General features: G+C 41.4%; 1 protein-coding gene across 1 annotated transcript in view; it reads left to right on the top strand.

The window, feature by feature from the left end:
• The window catches only part of lama5 (laminin, alpha 5), a 128757-nt gene that overhangs the window by 106459 nt on the left and 4569 nt on the right, over window positions 1–17729 (top strand). Inside the window, exons 56-75 of the mRNA XM_051662274.1 lie at window positions 2818–2959; window positions 3084–3183; window positions 3338–3451; window positions 4030–4215; window positions 4332–4474; window positions 5405–5587; window positions 5837–5973; window positions 6159–6312; window positions 6634–6776; window positions 9601–9763; window positions 9896–10021; window positions 11350–11492; window positions 11620–11752; window positions 13109–13252; window positions 13399–13529; window positions 14908–15078; window positions 15206–15332; window positions 15570–15715; window positions 16725–16914; window positions 17281–17427. Of these exons, the coding sequence (XP_051518234.1) occupies window positions 2818–2959; window positions 3084–3183; window positions 3338–3451; window positions 4030–4215; window positions 4332–4474; window positions 5405–5587; window positions 5837–5973; window positions 6159–6312; window positions 6634–6776; window positions 9601–9763; window positions 9896–10021; window positions 11350–11492; window positions 11620–11752; window positions 13109–13252; window positions 13399–13529; window positions 14908–15078; window positions 15206–15332; window positions 15570–15715; window positions 16725–16914; window positions 17281–17427 (2923 nt within the window). The remainder of the gene's footprint in view (window positions 1–2817; window positions 2960–3083; window positions 3184–3337; window positions 3452–4029; window positions 4216–4331; window positions 4475–5404; window positions 5588–5836; window positions 5974–6158; window positions 6313–6633; window positions 6777–9600; window positions 9764–9895; window positions 10022–11349; window positions 11493–11619; window positions 11753–13108; window positions 13253–13398; window positions 13530–14907; window positions 15079–15205; window positions 15333–15569; window positions 15716–16724; window positions 16915–17280; window positions 17428–17729) is intronic.

Here is a 17729-nt window from a genome sequence, read left to right as displayed (position 1 = left end):
GCAGCGCTCCGTGCAAAGACAGCACGCTGCGTCTTATCCAATTTTTGTGAGAGCACTAATTGTAAGCTCAATTTTCGTGCCCGCGCAAAGCGCAAGTGGGCATAGGTGGGAGTGTTTGCGCTATCTGTGGGTGTGTGTGCGCAAACTGTGGGTGTATTGTATGTTAATGAAGTGGCACAAAGTGCAATTATCTATTTTCGCTGACAATCACTGTTGTAGATGTTTTATGAAACAAATATTTATGAGATTTTTTGTTAAACTTTCTAGGGTCATGGTTTATTTTTCAATTATTATTATAAGGTTTATATTTACAATAGTATTTATGATCTAATTTGTACTGGTATTTTTCCACCTGTTGTCATAGAGTGATTTTTAAGTCACTGCAAAAGGGGCCGGTGGAAGAACTCCGGGTGAGGGGGACCAAGGGAATGATCACGTTGGATATACCGGTGGGTGGGGCCTCATGGTGGGGCGGAGCTCGAGGTGCCACGTCGAGGGGACTCGAGCCCCGTGGCCGTGCTGAGTCCAGGGACATCAAAGCACTTACCTGGCTCCTACCGCCCACCATAAGATTGGCCGAGGAGGGGGGAGGAGGAATCTCGTCCCCGTAGTGCACTGGAACCAATCCTGTGTGGGTGTGTTTGTACCACAGATGGGCACACAGGGACGGGGGGTCTGCCGCTGGAGCGCCATACCTGCCAAAATGGGACAGTGGACGGTGGTCGTGATGACGGCCGTGCGCACCAGATATGTGACCCAGGAGACGAGAGAACCATTCTTTTGTCTGGCTTTTGGGTGCCGCAGCCTCCTGGGCATGCGGCGACAAAAGACTCTCCTCCCGGCCCTCCACCAGGGGATGGAGTGGTCTGTCAACCAGCCCCAGAGAAGTGAGTCTCCTCGCCCCTGGGTCGCCCATCTCGGGGGCACTTTGAAGCCTTCCTTGGGTTCTTAGTGGCCGGCCGTGAGACGGGTGGTATCTGCTTCCTGCGGAGGGCTCAATGCCGAAGCCGGGCCGTGGGGGCGGGCTGCGGCGGAGCCGGTGTTGTTGCTGTAGGAGGACGCCCTTGACGATGAGCAGAGAGGGTGTGGGGTCTTAAGCTGCGACGCGGCAGGATATGTTGTAAGGCCTCCATCTGCTTCTTCACCGTCGAGGACTTCTGGGCAAAGTCCTCGAAGGCTTCGCCAAACAGGCCAACCTGGGAAATGGGGGCATCAAGGAATCGTGCCTTGTCTGCCTCTCCCATCTCGACCAAGTTGAACCAAAGGTGGCGCTCCTGGACCACCAGGGTGGACATCACCTGCCCGAGAGACCGCACTGTGACCTTCATCACCCGAAGAGCGAGGTCGGTCACCGAGCGCAGTTCCTGCATCAATCCCGGTTCAGAACTACCCTTGTGCAGTTCTTTTAGCGCCTTGGCTTGGTGTACTTGCAGGAGAGCCATGGTGTGCCTGGGAGATCATCGAATACCCCCTGGCCGCTCCACCATCAAGGGTAGTGAGAGCGGGGGAGCTGAAAGACCAGGACCGGGCAGTAAAAGGTGCCTCCCATGATCTTGTCAGCTCTTCATGCACTTCCGGGAAGAAAGGAACACGGGCGGGGTGTGGCCGTGGGCGGCGCCCCGAGCCCAGGAACCAATCGTCAATCCGCGAGGGTTCAGGGGAGAGTGGAGGGTTCCACTCTAGCCCGACGCTCGCAGCCGCCCGGGAAAGCATGTCCGTCATTTCCGCATTGGCGTGAGACTGGGCGACAGTTCCCGAAGGAGGAAGCCCAGCCGAAGCCTCTGCGTCAGACTGGACAAGCCCGCTCTCCGATGCTGTGCTCGATAACTCATCGTCTTCCCGAGCTCTGAACGAGAAGTCGAACTCACACTGAGATGAGCCGGCGGTCTCGTGCGAGAGCCCGATCGGGGCAAGCGAGCGTGCTGGGGAATGGGAGGTCCGTGTGGGGATACCCGGCAGAGGAGGTCCTATTGATATCCCCAAATCGCCCCCATTGCTAACCGACGTGGCCTCAAACCCGTAGGTAGAAGGACTGGTGCGGGGAGCCGGCAGAGCCGGGGAGCTTACGAAAGCAAGCCGTGACCGCAACATTGCCATGGTCATGTTCTCGCAATGAGGACATGACTCATCCACGAACGATGTCTCCGCGTGGGCAGTGCCCAGACACGTAAGACAGCGATCGTGGCTGTCAGAAGCGGAGAGATAATGACCGCAACCAGGAATAACACACAAACGGAAAGGCATCTTTAAAAAGATGTTCCGTGTGTGCCGCTCTTTTTATGAATGAAAATAAACTCTTTTAGAATATACTCTCTAATTTTCGCTCTGCCGAAGCGCCCAGGGGCATTCTCTGCACTCCACAGGTGCAGAGGGGGAGAAGCCACTGAAATGCGCCGTAAAATCCAGCAGATGAGGTGAATGAACTCGCGGATGAATTCAGCTTCAATGAATAGAACCGCTCGGCTCCGAAGAGAAAATCTGAATGAGTGGTTGCATACCAGCTCCTTTTATACCCGTATGTCCGGGGGAGTGGCATGCAAATTCCACTCGCCAATTCTCACTGGCCTTTTTTCGAAAAAGCAGAGGTGTTTGGGGCTCCCAAGAGTGACCCCTAGTGTCACTACATCGACACAACATTGAGTGAGTGACAGATAGGGAACTAACACTTCTTGTTCATCAGGCAATCAGGCAAAGCTGATAATCTCAAAATGACCAGATTTTAATGATTGATGATATATCAGCCTTTAACCTACTAATATGATCTCCTCTGACTGAATTGTAACACTGCCTTCTGGTTGTGTATTTTTTCTTGTGCAGTCTGATATCGGGCTCCAGCCAAGGCAGTTTCATACAGCGAGCTCTGAATGCATCTCGTGCGTACACTAATATTATAAACAGTGTGCAGGAAGCTGAGACTGCAGCTAAGACAGCCAATGAATCTGCTACTGAGGCTCTGGAGGTATAGTCAACCAAACAAACACTCAATCTGTCCTGTGAACATTGATACACCAACATACAGCACATGTACACTCGCACCGTAAGTGACGTAAATTAAGTTAATATTGTTTCTTTTTATAATCCAGAACATAAAAGACAAAGATCTGCCCCAAAAGGCTGTTACTCTGAAGAACCAGATTATTGATCTTGTGAAGGAGGCAGAGGAACTGAAAAACCAAAATCAAAGTAAAAACAAAAGGCTCTGCTTTGTATCTGGATTCATTTGAATTGTCCTTCTGTTAAAACAAGAGATGTCTGCTTCTATACCTCAAAACAGGCAGTCTTGTACTGTAAATTGTGAATTAATATGAATTTATGATGTACATTTTGTTTTTGACAGGTCTGAAGCCCCGCTTGGACTCCATAAAAAAGAGTTTGGAGAATGCCACAGAGAAGAAAGAGAACATGCTCAATGACCTGAAAAACATCCAGAAAAACCTCAACTTCAGCCGAGGTCAGAGGTTAAAGTCATTTAAATGCTGCATTCATGTCTTGTCGGAATAAGCGTTATAACAAGATGGCAACTCAAAGATTCTGCTTTGAGCTCTTCATGTCTTTGGACTCTGAAATTATTTATTTCTATGGCAATTAATGCTCATAACAGCAAATTGATGCATGTGGGGCTTTTTGTTCATATTAATGGCTACATTAATTAACATCTACTGTATATTCTTTTGCAAAACATTGACGAACAAAGAAAGCATACCAGGTAGCATTGGTTAAAATAAAATGACAAAGCAAAAGTATGTATCGGTAGCTTCAGAACATTTGCATACACATATGTTGCGAGTGCTATGCTCAATCAGTTGAGCTACAACTGTTGAGGTCACTGCCATTTTATTGCCACAATATAATTTCTATTTTTTTGTTTGTAGTTTTGATTGGTGTTTCCAACTTGTAATTACGATTTTGACGTGAATGATTTTTCCAAGTCAGAAACTTGTAATTATGTTAATCCGTAATTAAATTGAGCTTCATTGATCGAAACCCTGACATTAACGTTGTTGTTGATATGTGTTTGGTTTGATGCAGAAGACATTGAGAATGACATTGCAGCAGCTAAGAGTGCTGTCGAGCAGGCTAACAACACAGTGACTAATGTGAGCAACACACTGGCTCCAATTCAGAAGCAGCTGGAGGAATGGCAGAAGCAGTACGGAGACTCCAACACCACCGCTGACGATATCAACAAAGCACTCAGTGATGCTAATACATCAGGTGCGTGATTATGCATGCATACAGTATGTGCGTTTCTGAGTGAGCCACTTTTGCCTTTCACCATATTGTCACTGTCATGTGCTTGTCCAGTCTAATGTGTTTGTGTGTCTCTGCAGTGGCAGCCCTGAGTGGCACTCTTCCTCAGCTGATAAAGAAGTTGGACCGTCTGCAGAACACCTCGTTTCAGCCATCCAACATCTCTGACAGCATACAGAGAATCCGGCAGCTCATTGAGCAGGCTCGCAATGCTGCCAACAAGGTACATCTCTCCAAAAGGGTTGAGCTTCTGTCATACATACAAACAAAACAATGAACATTGCAGCAAACATTTTGCATGAAGAGTAAAAAATACACCACTATATGAATAATCTCATTGGAAAGAAAATCACAATGAGATCTCCTTAAAGGGATAGTTCACCCAAAAATGAACATTCTCTCGTCATTTACTCACCCTCATGCCATCCCAGATGTGTATGACTTTCTTTCTTCTGCTGAACACAAACAAAGATTTTTAGAAGAATATCTTATCTCTGTAGGTCCATTCAATACAAGCAATTGGTGGACAGAACTTTGAAGGTCCAAAAAGCACATAAAGGCAGCATAAAAGTAATCCATAAGACTCCAGCGGTTTAATCAATGTCTTCAGAAGCGATATGACAGTTGTGGGTGAGAAACAGATCAATATTTAAGACCTTTTTCACTATAAATCTCCACTTTCTCTTTCTTCTCCTTTTGTTTTTGGCATATCGCCATCTACTGGGTAGGGTGGACAATTTATAGTATAAAAGGACTTAAATATTGATCTGATATTGATCAAAGACCGCTATCAAAACTCAGAGATTTCAGTGTCTGATTAATTTCTCCTTAAATTGCTTTGTCAGCCGTTGTCTCGTTTGTTTTTGTTTTTTATTTCAACTATGTACTTGTAGGAGAAGCATCTAAATTGTATACTTAAATTGATCTATAAGAGATCCATTAAGACTCCAAAGTTTTAAAAGAGCAACCTCTGGGAAATAACATTTTCCTGTGAGATATCATATATAAAGTAGGCTGTATAGTGAAGACCTATAGTTAAAGATATTTAAGTATATACTTTTGTAAAAGAGGGTAATCAAAATTAGCCTGAGTCACTCATAAGTTGGTAAAGTAAGATGCTTTAGTTGTCGTAATTAAACTCTCTTTCTCTCAGGTGAGCGTGTCAATGCAGTTTAACGGTACCACAGGAGTACAGGTGAGGACACCCAGTAACGTGGCCGATCTGGCAGCCTATTCATCGCTTCAGATGTACATCAAACTCCCTCGTAGCGCACGTAGACGCCGCCAAACTGCAACCGCCAAGCCCCAGTTTGTCTTCTACCTCGGCAACAAAGATGTAAGAACATTAACTGAAGCTCCTGACCCATATCTGCATGATTTTATGCACTGCACTACTGCCACACGATTGGCTAATTAGATAATCACATGAATAAGTAGGTGTAATTGTGTACATATAAGTGGTCAGTGAGTGTATTTTACTGTCTCGTTTTGTATATTATTTAAAACGGTTTTATAAATCATTTAGGATTAAACATATATGTGAATATAAACATGCATGTTTCTGTGTTGTACGTGTGTGTTGTAGTCTACTAAGGACTATATGGCAATGATGCTGGAAGGGAAAAGGCTGCACTGGTACTTTAATGTGGGAGGAGAGACAGCACAGGTGCTGATACAAGAGGACGTGCAGAAAGATTACTTCAACAAACTCGTTCTGGAGAGGTGGGAACCCCTTCACTGTAATTACCAACACATTTTTAATAAACATCTAATGAGTTTAGATTTAGTTTAGCAAATTCTGTCTGTATTTGATCTGTTTGTCTGTCAGTCTGTTTCTTAATCTATCCATCTGTCATTACTGTTTATTAGCTAATATATATTTCACTCTGTATATTCTGTGTGTGCAGGACGCTACAATACGGGCAGACGGCAATGTCCATGGACCTGGATGGCACGAAAATAGTTAAACAAAGCATGGAGGCAGGAGGGGACAAGGGCCTACTCAATTTACCAGCTAAGGATACAGTGTTTTATGTTGGTGGTTATTCTAGCACATTCAAAGTGAGTCATGCATTTCATTCTTATTGAATATTCAAAAATATATATATATATGGGTTCTCACAGTGTCATATGTCTGAAAAAAAATTACCAAAAGTACCATAGTACTAACTGTTTTATACTTACTACCATAGTATTTTTTTAAATAACTTTATTTATCATGTAAATACCATGGTACATATATATGGCCATATAGTACTGTTATACTAGAAAAAAGTTTTTTTTGGCATAAATTAGTCTCATCATAAAAATAGAAAAGTAATATTTACAAGGATTTTCTGAAACAAATCTCTCTCTCTCTCTATCTTATACAAACACGCATAGCCTCCAGTGGATCTGAACATGTCAACTGCAAACTTCTTCACGGGCTGCATTGAATTGCTTAGTCTAAATGAAGAGCTAATCAGCCTCTATAACTTTGAGGAAACCTACCAAATGAACACCACTACTGAGCTCCCATGTTCAAGGTGAGAGGATTCTCACTTAGTTGATGCCTATTTTAAAGGGATAATTCACCCAAAATTGAACACTCTGTCTTCATTACTCACCCTCATGTTGACTTTTTTGTAAGACATTCTGTTTTCAGTGGAACAAAAACAGGTGATACAAATCTCGTCATCAGCAGAATGCTCGAGCACAGCCCGATTTTTCTAGCCTTTATCTTTAAATGCACAGAATGCGCATGCACATGGAATTATTTGCACAAATTAGTGGGTCAACAAGGTGACAGCCCTCAGATTTGAGCCGTTTCTGTCACGAAGAAGCGCTAGAAGAAGATGAAATAGCCGCTTAACTTCAGGAGATGAAGCTAGAAACAAAAACAGTGTATGTGCAAGTCAAGAGCGTGTGTGTGAGGAGGTGTGGCGATACCTGCATTTGTATAACTTGAGCCTGAAGAACTATATAGACATCTTTATCTAAACTCCTGAAGAGAAAGTCCGGTGTCTCATAGCAGTTGTAGCGCGCATGCGGCAACCGCATGTGAATGCTCCCACAGTCAAATGGTGTTTACTTTGACATGCTTGTGTTTGACTGTATGCAGATGCTGAGCTTTCAGTCAAAATCGAAGTATATTTTGGGCTTTAGGCAGAATCTATCATATATGGCATAATCTCCCCTCTGCGCATTCCTGAAGTCCACTATCATCTCCTATGTTTTGCTGAAATTTAAGGAGAGCAGCACCACACAACCAGATCTCTGACAACCTCCCTAGTCTGTCTCATCATCATTATTTGGAAATGAGGCCTATAATGGTGGTGTCATCTGCAAATTTTTGAAATATTTTGGAGCTTTCCTTGGCTACGCCATCATACGTGAACAGGGAGTAGAGCAAGGGGCTGAGCACACAACCCTGTGGCGACCCTGTATGGAGGGTGAGCGTGGAGGATTTGAGACTACCTCTCAGTCAGTAAGTCAAGTTACCAGTTGCACAGATGGTTGTCCAGTCCCAGAGCCTTAAGTTTGGTAATGTGCTTGGCAGGATCGTTTGTTTGTCCTTTGAATTTGAAGATGACCACGACTTTAGTCTTTTGCAGAATGGGTGCTGTGGGTCCGTAGGTGGCTGATAAGGCCAATCCGAGCCCTGAAATTCCTACCACATGTTGGGCGCATATGGGCAGACACGTGTTGAGGTGTTGGTGGCTCTGACTTTGCGTGCGGCACACTTCCTTTCTGCTTCATTTAAGCACTTGGTGTCATGGGTTTGGGGAGTGGGAGGACCCAAACGCAGAGTTAAAAAAAAAAAAAAAACACTTTATTAATAAATCAACTCCCTCGAGGGAGAAAACATAAACAACCCCGAAGGGGACAAAAGTAGTCCAGGGAATCGGGCAGAGGGAAAACGGGGAACAGTACCAACTGGACTGCACTGGAACCAGGAAGGTGACAGGATGACTGGAACGCAGAAGAACATACACAGGTACTGAATAGAGAACAATACAATATGAACTGGCACTGGACAGCAAACACGAGGAGACTAAAATAGGGAGAGAAATCAAGCGGGTTAATTCAGGGCAGGTGAGACTAATGAAACAATAATGAGCAACCAAGGAGGTGGGCTGTAACGTAAGAAGAGAAGCACACGGCGATACAGAAACTATAACAAAGCCACGTGCTCTCACAAGCAGGCAAAACAATCGATTGGCATGAGCGCACATCGCAGAGACAATGAGGCGATATACACTCATGCCAACTGACAAACAAGATGAGAACAGACACTTGTGTCAGAGTTCAGCCACACACACAACCGACATCTTACCGAAGTGACAAACAAGAAGACAGCTCACGCTCTAGGCGCGTGGCACAAAGCGAGCGCAACACGTCCGCAGACGCAAGAGACAGACAAGGATTATTGGTGCGAGTGCATGCAGCCAAGATGACACAAGTGTGATGCACCCACATCAATAACAAACAGAAGAGTGCGCGGCAGGAAATACAATAGAAGCTGCATGCTCACACAGAGACAGACATGGGTGGCTAATGCACTTGGCTTCTGCTGCCAGGGATACGGTTGTGATCTTGCCACGCCAGCTGGGTCGATCCTGAAGTTGTCACAGGCCGAAGAGAAGCAGTCCATCTCCAACTGCATCTTTTGTTCTGAGGAGGCGTTGAGAGCGCAGTCATCAGTGAAGAGAAAGTCTCTGATAACCAAACTCCTGGGTTTGTAGAGTTTCCCATCAGTCCTGTTCCTGAGGTGGATGCCACCATAGCAGTTGCGTATAGTATCTATCATCATGGCAGAAAACACCATGCTGAAGAGCATGGGGACAAGAATAATTTATGGTATTAAAAGCTGAACTATTGTCAATGAATAGCATTCGCAGGTTAGAATTCCATGTGCAGCGCTAAGGCAATGGTGTCTTCTGTTGATCTGTTGATGCAGTAAGAAAATTGAAGGGGGTCTATGAAGGCAGGTAGAGAGGAGTATATCTGAGCTACCTGCTCAAAACACTTCATGGTGATGAAGGTTTGAGCTACTGGGCGGCAGTTGTTCAGGCAGAAAGTGGTGTACAATGAAAGTGGTGTCATATGGACAACTTTATGATGCTGTTGTTACTTTTGGAGCTTGGCAGCCAGTGGTCACTATACACTTTCATTGTATGGAAAAGAGCAGCTTGGATATTTTTCAGAATTTCTCTTTCCGTGTTCCACCGAAAAAAGTCATATTGGTTTGTAATGACATGAGGGTGAGTTTTCATTTTCTGGTGAATTATTCCTTTAAATTACACAAACTTTGTTTACCACTACTGGTTTGTTCCTTGTAAAACTGGTCTTTTTCATATGTTAAAACAGGCAGAGGCCAACAAACACACCAGAATGGGTAGTTGATGGAGTATATTTTGATGGTTCGGGCTATGTCGAAGTTTTGTTTGAAGCACGCACTGACGACCGCCTGTTTGAGCAGCAAGTCAAACTCATCTCGCAAAATGGAATTATAATGTTGTTCCACAGAGGGGTGAGACAGTGTCTTTTTTAGAGATATTTCTTTCATTGACTTTGTGACATTTAGACATAATATGTATATGTATATTGTATATTATCATGTGCTAATATTCTTTATCCCTGTGTGTCGCTTCTCCATCCACAGGATAAGTACTTGTGTGTGGCCATGTATGAGGGTTTTCTGAAGCTCTTCCATAACGTTGAAGGAACACTGATATATCAGCCATCGTCAGAAAATCTGTCAAAAATCAGTAACGCTCAGCCCCAAAATGTGAGTGACACACTCTTCAGTTTACCCAATAACCTTTCCAAAAAAAATATTATTGTATGTTAAAGGTGCTATATGTAAGATTAATAACAATCATTTGAAACGGGTGCTGCAGTCCAAATTCAAAATATTGGAGAGTTGTCGAGTCTGCCCCGCCCCAGACTCGAAGCTCACGCGGGTTGCCAGAATGAGGACACGGCTTTGTCTCGCTGCCTTGAAACCAGGCTGCACATGAAACAAAGAGAATGAATGCGAGTACTCAAATGTCGAATTTACTAAAAATGTCCATCCCTACTAGTAGCCGAGATAAATTATATAGCTAATTTTAGGTGACGCTCTATGCTTACCTGCTAAGGAGAAAATTAGCATCCGTTTTAAAGGATTTCTGGGCTTTAAGCTGTCTCCATCTTCCAAACGCATCTCCAATATTTATCCTTGTTTTACTACGCCTCTGGTCATGGTGGTTTTTAGATGGATGGCGTGGCTTTTTAAGTCGGGTGGAATCTGTTATCTCTGATCCAGTTTGTTTGCAAGCTTCCATGGCTGCTGCACGCAGCGTTGTTTGCCTGCAAACTTGTTCAAATCTGGCAACCCGGCAGTGTCGAAATACTATTGGTGAGTGGTCAGTGGGCGGGATCACACAGGCCAAAACATAAACAGAAATTCCGGCCTGGAATGGAAACTTCAAAGTAGAATATACTGGCTGTAGCATTGTTATCGGAGAATCCAGTATTTCAACTTGTTTCCTAATTCTCTAATGACATATTATGGTAATTTTATAATTTAGTACAGTAAAAATATTACATATAGCACCTTTAAAGGTGCACTCAGCAATTTTTTCCTCATAAAAAAAATAAATAAATACCTCTAAAGAAATCAATATTAATTTTGAAAATTATGTTTAAAATCATGACCACTCACGTAAGATGAAGAGTTCACTCATATCAGTAACCTTATAAAAGCTGTTTTATTCTACATGGAGAAGGTCCCCTCATGGGGGCTGCCATGTTAGAATCACATGACCAGCCAAATACAACTCAGTTTCTCGCTGTAACCCCTCAGTATGCTATCGGACACTTTCGCTCTCAGAATAAATTAATCATGACTGCGAATAGCACATTTCAACAGCACTAATAACAAAAACTATTGCTTTAACATGATGATACCTTCACGCCGCTAGGTGTCAGTATTAGGTGTCAACATAAACAAAACATTACTAAGTGCACCTTAAACGTACATGAAATGACCTGAAAATGTATATCAGCATGGTTTTATCATTGATATTTTTTTAATATTTTATTTTAATATTAAATGTTTTTCATTGATTTTAGATGGATGTTATCTTTCAACTTAACAAAAAAGAAATGCAAGTGAGGATACGTCGTCAAAAGATGTTCACACTTATGAGCAAAGAGCTCAACTTCACAGGAAGCTACTTCCTGGGCGGAGTACCAGAGGATCGGATGCCCGAGAGGTAACTATGGAGACAATTCCATTATGAAGTCATGTTTAGACCCAGTTGACGGCTGGTCATAGTGTAACTCTTGAACTATTTGTGTGAAAAAGAGTCTCTCCACAACAATTTGTGCATGTCATTACAGTCTTAAGAGCATGTTCCCAAAGCGGGGCTCCATTAAGGGTTGCATGAGGCAAATTAAGGCCCTGAGAAGCTTTGTTCAATTGAAGACCATGAAGAGTTCAGGGATCAGCTACGGCTGTCCTGACAACCTGCTGGTGAGAACACGCTACCACAACCCCCATCATCAAATCCATTTATCTTTCTAAATTAAAACTGAATGAACTTCAAGATGCTTTGTTTCCATTCTGTTGTGACTGCATTCTTCTATAGATGCAGACATTTTTTGCACTCATGTGAATAAACAAATGCAGCCATGGCAAATTAATAGCTCATGTATATTAATTAGGGCATGAATCTTGCCTTGACCATAGTAGGATTCTAAAATTTACACCCAATCCAAGGATGCTATTTTGGAGATGCTTGGTGCAATAAATGTAAATATTTTTTTAAAGTGCAGTAATTTTATAGTACAACTAAAATCTGAAAATCATAAAAACAGGATGCTTATTGCAGTATATGTAATAATAATTTTTTTAATACATTTTTTCCATTCTTTCCTCCTCAAAATTATTTCTAGAATTGCTAAGGGACTCAATACGGAACCAGAGTAATTAAAGGGATAGTTCACCCAAAAATGAAAATTTTCTCATCATTTACTCACCCTTGTGCCATGCCAGATGTAAATTACTTTCTTCTGCAGAACACAAATGAAGATTTTTAGAAGAATATTTCAGCTCTGTTGGTCCATACAATGCAAGTTAATGGTGGCCAACATTTTGAAGCTCCAAAAAGCACATAAAGGCAGCATAAAAGTAATCCATAAATCTCCAGTTGTTAAATCCATGTCTTCAGAAGTGATATGATAGGTGTGGGTGAGAAACAGATAAATATTTAAGTCCATTTTTACTTTATATTCTCCTTCCTGCCCTGTAGGTGGCGATATGCACAAAGAATGTGAATCGCCAAAAACAAAAGAAGAACAATGTGAAAGTGGAGATTTATAGTAAAAAAGGACTTAAACATTGATCTGTTTCTCACCCACATTTATCATATCACCTCGGATTTAACCACTGGAGTCTTATGGATTACTTTTATACCGCCTTTGTGTGCTTTTGGAGCTTCAAATTTGTGGTACCCATTCACTTGCATTGTAAGAACCTACAGAGCTGAGATATTCTTCTAAAAATCTTTGTTTGTGTACAGCAGAAAAAAGCAAGTCATACACATCTGAGATGGCATGAGGGTGAATAAATGATGAGAGAATTTTCAATTTTGGGTGGACTACCCTTTAAGTGCAGTTGATTGGAATTGTACCAGAATCTGTAAATTCCTCTTTAATCCTACTTTTTCTTTTCTTTTTGTTTCTTTTTTACAGCATATGACATCTGTTGTGCTATACCATGCATTAACAAAACAAAATTAAGGCATTTGTCTTTGAGGCTGATGAAAGGGTATATGTTCTCATTTCTAACATTCTCTGTCTCTGTGTGTGTTGTGTTGTGTTGTTTCAGTTTACTCGTGAGGCACATTTCGCTGGTGAAGGTTACCTAAGTTTAAAATTGGATGGTGTACCAGATGTCCCAGATAACTTTTATGCTGGCATTGGCTTCAGGACAGATCAACAGAACGGCCTTATGTTTTATCATCAAGGCCAGGTACAAGCAACCAGACTTACAGTTCTGCATATCAAATCATATTTAGAGTAAACATATTTCTATCTGAAATTATGTTCTTTAGTGAATCTCTAATTGTGGATTGGAATGCTCTAATTGTGTGTATGTGTGTGTGTTTCCTCCCTCAGAGTGATGTGTGTCAGGTTATCTTAGACAGTGGCCATGTAGTAGTCAGTGCTGGCAAAAACGAGGTCAGGTCACAGAAGTCATACAACGATGACAACAGTCACTATGTTGCATTCTACAGCAATGCAGATGGGTATGTCACTGATGTTTATACAGTACATTATTAGTGCTGTCAGTCGATTAACATTTTTAATTGTGATTAATTGCATAATTTTTTAATAGTTAATCACGATTAATCAAATTTTGAAAGTGCAGAAATTTGACTCTAAATATGCTGCTTTTCCCATCAAAATGAATTTATTTCCATCTTAGGAAAGAAAACAAAACAATTTGTAACAATATAATACTTTTATTAACATTTTCCAAACAAAGCCTTCCACAGTATAAAGATAGAAATGCACTAAAATAGCACCAATTCAAGTATCATTAAACGTTTCCCAAAGTCTAAGTGGGAGTTTGACTAATTGAAAGAACTAGTCCCTCATATAGGTTGCATATTTATTTCAGTGGGCATTAGATCTCTTAAACTCTCATCCTCCACATTATTAATCAGCCGGCAGACTGTGGCTATCCGCTTTGTTACAGCAATCATGAAGCTGCATTCGTGATTCGCATCAGGGTGACAAAGCCAGATTCCAGCGCTGCTCTTAACTCCACGTGAAAAGCACTTGCAGACAAAAACGTCTCATTCTGCTTTTTGGTGATAGTTAAGACTTGACGTGCTTCTTTGGTAATTAAAATGCACCTTAGACTGAAAAATACTTCAAGTATTTCTTTCACAGGTCCTATATGGGCTTGTTTTGTACATTTTAATAGCGTTAAGAGCTCCTTTTTCCAACTTTTTATTTCTGACACAGAAGCATTGTTGTTGTTGTTGTTGTTGTTGTTGTTGTTGTTGTTGTTGTTGTTGTGTGTGTGTGTGTGTGTGTGTGTTGTGAAGTGTGCGTCAGTCCTTCCTTTTGACCAGTGTTTATGTTGGTTTACACTGCATTAATGGTAAATGATTTAAATCGCGATTGAGAAAAATATAAGCGTTAAACTTTATTAATTAATCGCACGCGTTAACGTGTTAATTCTGACAGCCATATACATTATAAAAAGTCCTTTCCTTAATCAGTATTTTTGTCTTGATTTCCAGTAAAAATATCGAAATATCCTTAAAGCAATAAAAATTTACTTGAAGCAAAATTGAATAAAATATCTTATTGACTTAAAGTTAATTTTTTTCTCCCAATGGTTAGTTGTTTTTTTCTTGTTTTTAAGTATAAATCCAACAAAATGTTGTAAGATTTATGTTTAAAACAAGAAAAAAGTTATTTTCTTTATCTTTTTATCTTATACAATTTTGCTTCTTAAGTAAATGTGTCTTGTTTAAAGGATGCTTAGATATTTTTAATGGAGAACAAGACAACTATACTAATTAAGAAATTTTTCCCATTATGTTTGTTTATAAATATATAAGAAAAATTGTGTTTGTGTACAGGGTTGTGTAATTTTGTGTCTTTGTTTAGGTTGCGCATTTATATAGATGATGTGCTTGAGAGTGGAGGAGAAACTGGGGGTAGCAGTACGGCCACCAGCAGGGCAGCGCTGCAGTCTGACATTACCTATGTGGGCGGTACACCGGAGTCAAAGGACCTCACCAACCTCACCGGATGCCTCAGCAACTTCTTTATCAAGAGGTGTGTGATGCCGTTAAAAAAATGGTTAAAGTTAAAAAAAAAAAAAAAAGTCTTATTTATGGAGGGAAAATGCTGAAGGAATGATCAAACAAGACCATCTGCTATAATTTTTAAATGATGTTTGTAGAATTAATGAACCACAGACCGTAGAGGATCTGAAAAAAGCTGAAGATGGACGCAAGTACACATTTAAGTGCCAAGGTTCTTCAGAGCCACTGGAGATCCTGGATTCACCAAGGAGAAAGAATCCAAAGGTACTGTTATAGAAATTGATGAGCACTCTTTTAGTTACTTTCTTAATAAACCTTCCTGGTCTTCATGGGTGCATGTTATTCAAGAGAAAAATGTCTTCGGAATCACTCATCAATTTTCTACATTCACTTTCTCTTTGAATATCACTTGGAAGTATGACACATTCCAGAAATAAAATGGGCTGCAAGCACCATTTGACTTTTTAAAACAAAAATGTGTATCTGTGTGTGAATAAACAGAAGGCTCTTGGAAGTTCGAGAAGCCGCATGGCACGTGAGTCCTGCCAGGGTGAGACGGCTGTCCAGGAGGTCGACGCCTACCATTTCAGTGGCTCCTCCCACAGCCAACTGCGATTTGACACACTGCCTAAGGAGTTTAGCAAAGCGTGAGTGTCTCAAATCCACAGCTGCCAACCATTTCAACATCGTTGTCAATTTGAGAAAGGCCTCACACAAATCATACATGTTCCTAACTTACATGCACACAAACGATCTTGAACATATAGAATCCCTTTCTGTTGCACACAAATAGACATTCTTTCATGTTCTAGGTTTACTAGTTGTAACTTTCAATTTCAGTTTCTGCAGATTTTGTTCATGACTCTGTAGATGACATACAGTGGGCACACAAGTATTTGGACACTGAAGCCACACTTAAAATGTTTGAATGTTATTGCAGTGGTTAACAAAGTTTCAAAATGAGTCATCTGCAGACAGAGGTTTCAAAGAGGTTTAGTGGACATATGATGTCAGTTCCCCTCAAGTTCACACAGGTGCCCTAGCAGAGCAACCACAGGTGTAGTTCATCGCATTTACTGTATGATGTAAATGTGTGATGTGGGTTGTAATCGCAAAGTAAACCCAGACAGGGTGAGGTTTTGTATCACATAGAAGGGGTTTATTTTGTTATAACAATCGGTTGACTACACATCCTGCTTATTACCCGGCTACAAACCGAACATATACATAAATGGACATAAAATGCTGATTTGCATTGACATTTTGTAATTATGTGAGAAGAAAGAAATCACTGAACAGCCGAATTCCACCTCTGGTTTGCATCAGAGTTCTGTTGGTGTTTATTTTGTAAAAATAATGACCCTTTGACTGCTCATTATCCAGCTTTTTACAAGACTACTTGAAAAATAAATAAATAAATGGACATGAAACATTGAATTGAGTTGAAATTATTTTATTAGCTTACTTATGGAGATCACACAGTTATCCAAGAAGGAGGAAAGATGACTCGCAATACCCGGGTGTCCAGTCTGATATGTCTTAATACCCGGATGTGCAGTTGTTACGCAGAAATATCAGACCACTAGATGGTGCCATTGACCAATTCGAATGGAGCTATTTGTAGCTATTTTAAAATGACAAATTATTGTTGTGCAGGCCACACATCTCTCTCAGTGTGCGTGTAAACTCTACTAATGGACTGATCTTCCACGTGGCGGGAGGAAAAAGCCTGAGAACCATGACACTCTTAGTGTCTGATGGCCACCTGGTGTTGCTGGTCAACGGTGGAAAGAGGAAGGCCAGCTTCCGCAGCAAAAAGAAAAACAAAGATGGCCTATGGCACACGGTGCGTATGTGAATGAGACGTATTTTTCCTATGCTGTTGGCTAGTAGCTGGTCAATATAAGAAACAAAAGTATCTTCCTCAAAAGCCTAAAAGCTGAATCCTCCACTGGTCTGCTTTCAGATCTTTTTCAGTCTTACTGGAGATATTTGTATATGAAAAAGTATGCTTGGTTAAAATCATCCACTTCTTCAATCTCAAGATTAAATAAAGTGCCCTATTCAGTAATCACAAAAGACTGTCATTGGTCTCTCTGGTCCATCGCTGCCAGCGCTGCGAAAAGTAGCATGTAGCATTCTATGGTTTTCCCACACAAATTTTTATTTTATAGAGCTCTAACTTTTACAATCAAATGTGGCCTTTATCCAGGTCTTTGTAAAAGTGGAGGGTGACAGGGCCTTTCTGACAGTGGATGGAATCGAGACCCAGAACAAGAAAGTGACATTTGGAGGGAAGAGTGTGTTTGGTGCTCCCCTCTACATCGGTGGACTTCCCTCAGACCACATTGCAGCTATGGTAAACACTGTATTTACACACTACACGTCTCTGTTACAAAATCTAGTGAGCTGCCTATGAGCTTCTGAAGCATTGTTCACACTGCCAGCAACTTTGTAGCTTGATTTCACTAGTCCATGTACTGTATGTTGCTAGTGACCGTTCCTACACAAAAGAAATAGGTGGACTGCACAGCTGGCCATAGCCATATTGATATAGTGCTGGTAAAACTAAGACATCATTCTAATTTCACAAAGAATCCAGTTGCTTGCAGCTAAAAATGACCATTCTGCAGGGGAGAGTGTTTTTATATAAACTACAGC

The sequence above is a fragment of the Myxocyprinus asiaticus genome, chromosome 29 (assembly GCF_019703515.2).
Source record: "Myxocyprinus asiaticus isolate MX2 ecotype Aquarium Trade chromosome 29, UBuf_Myxa_2, whole genome shotgun sequence".
Taxonomy (NCBI): Eukaryota; Metazoa; Chordata; class Actinopteri; order Cypriniformes; family Catostomidae; genus Myxocyprinus; species Myxocyprinus asiaticus.
The sequence above is the reverse complement of the archived record's forward strand: the minus strand, read 5'-3'. Positions and strand labels throughout refer to the sequence as shown.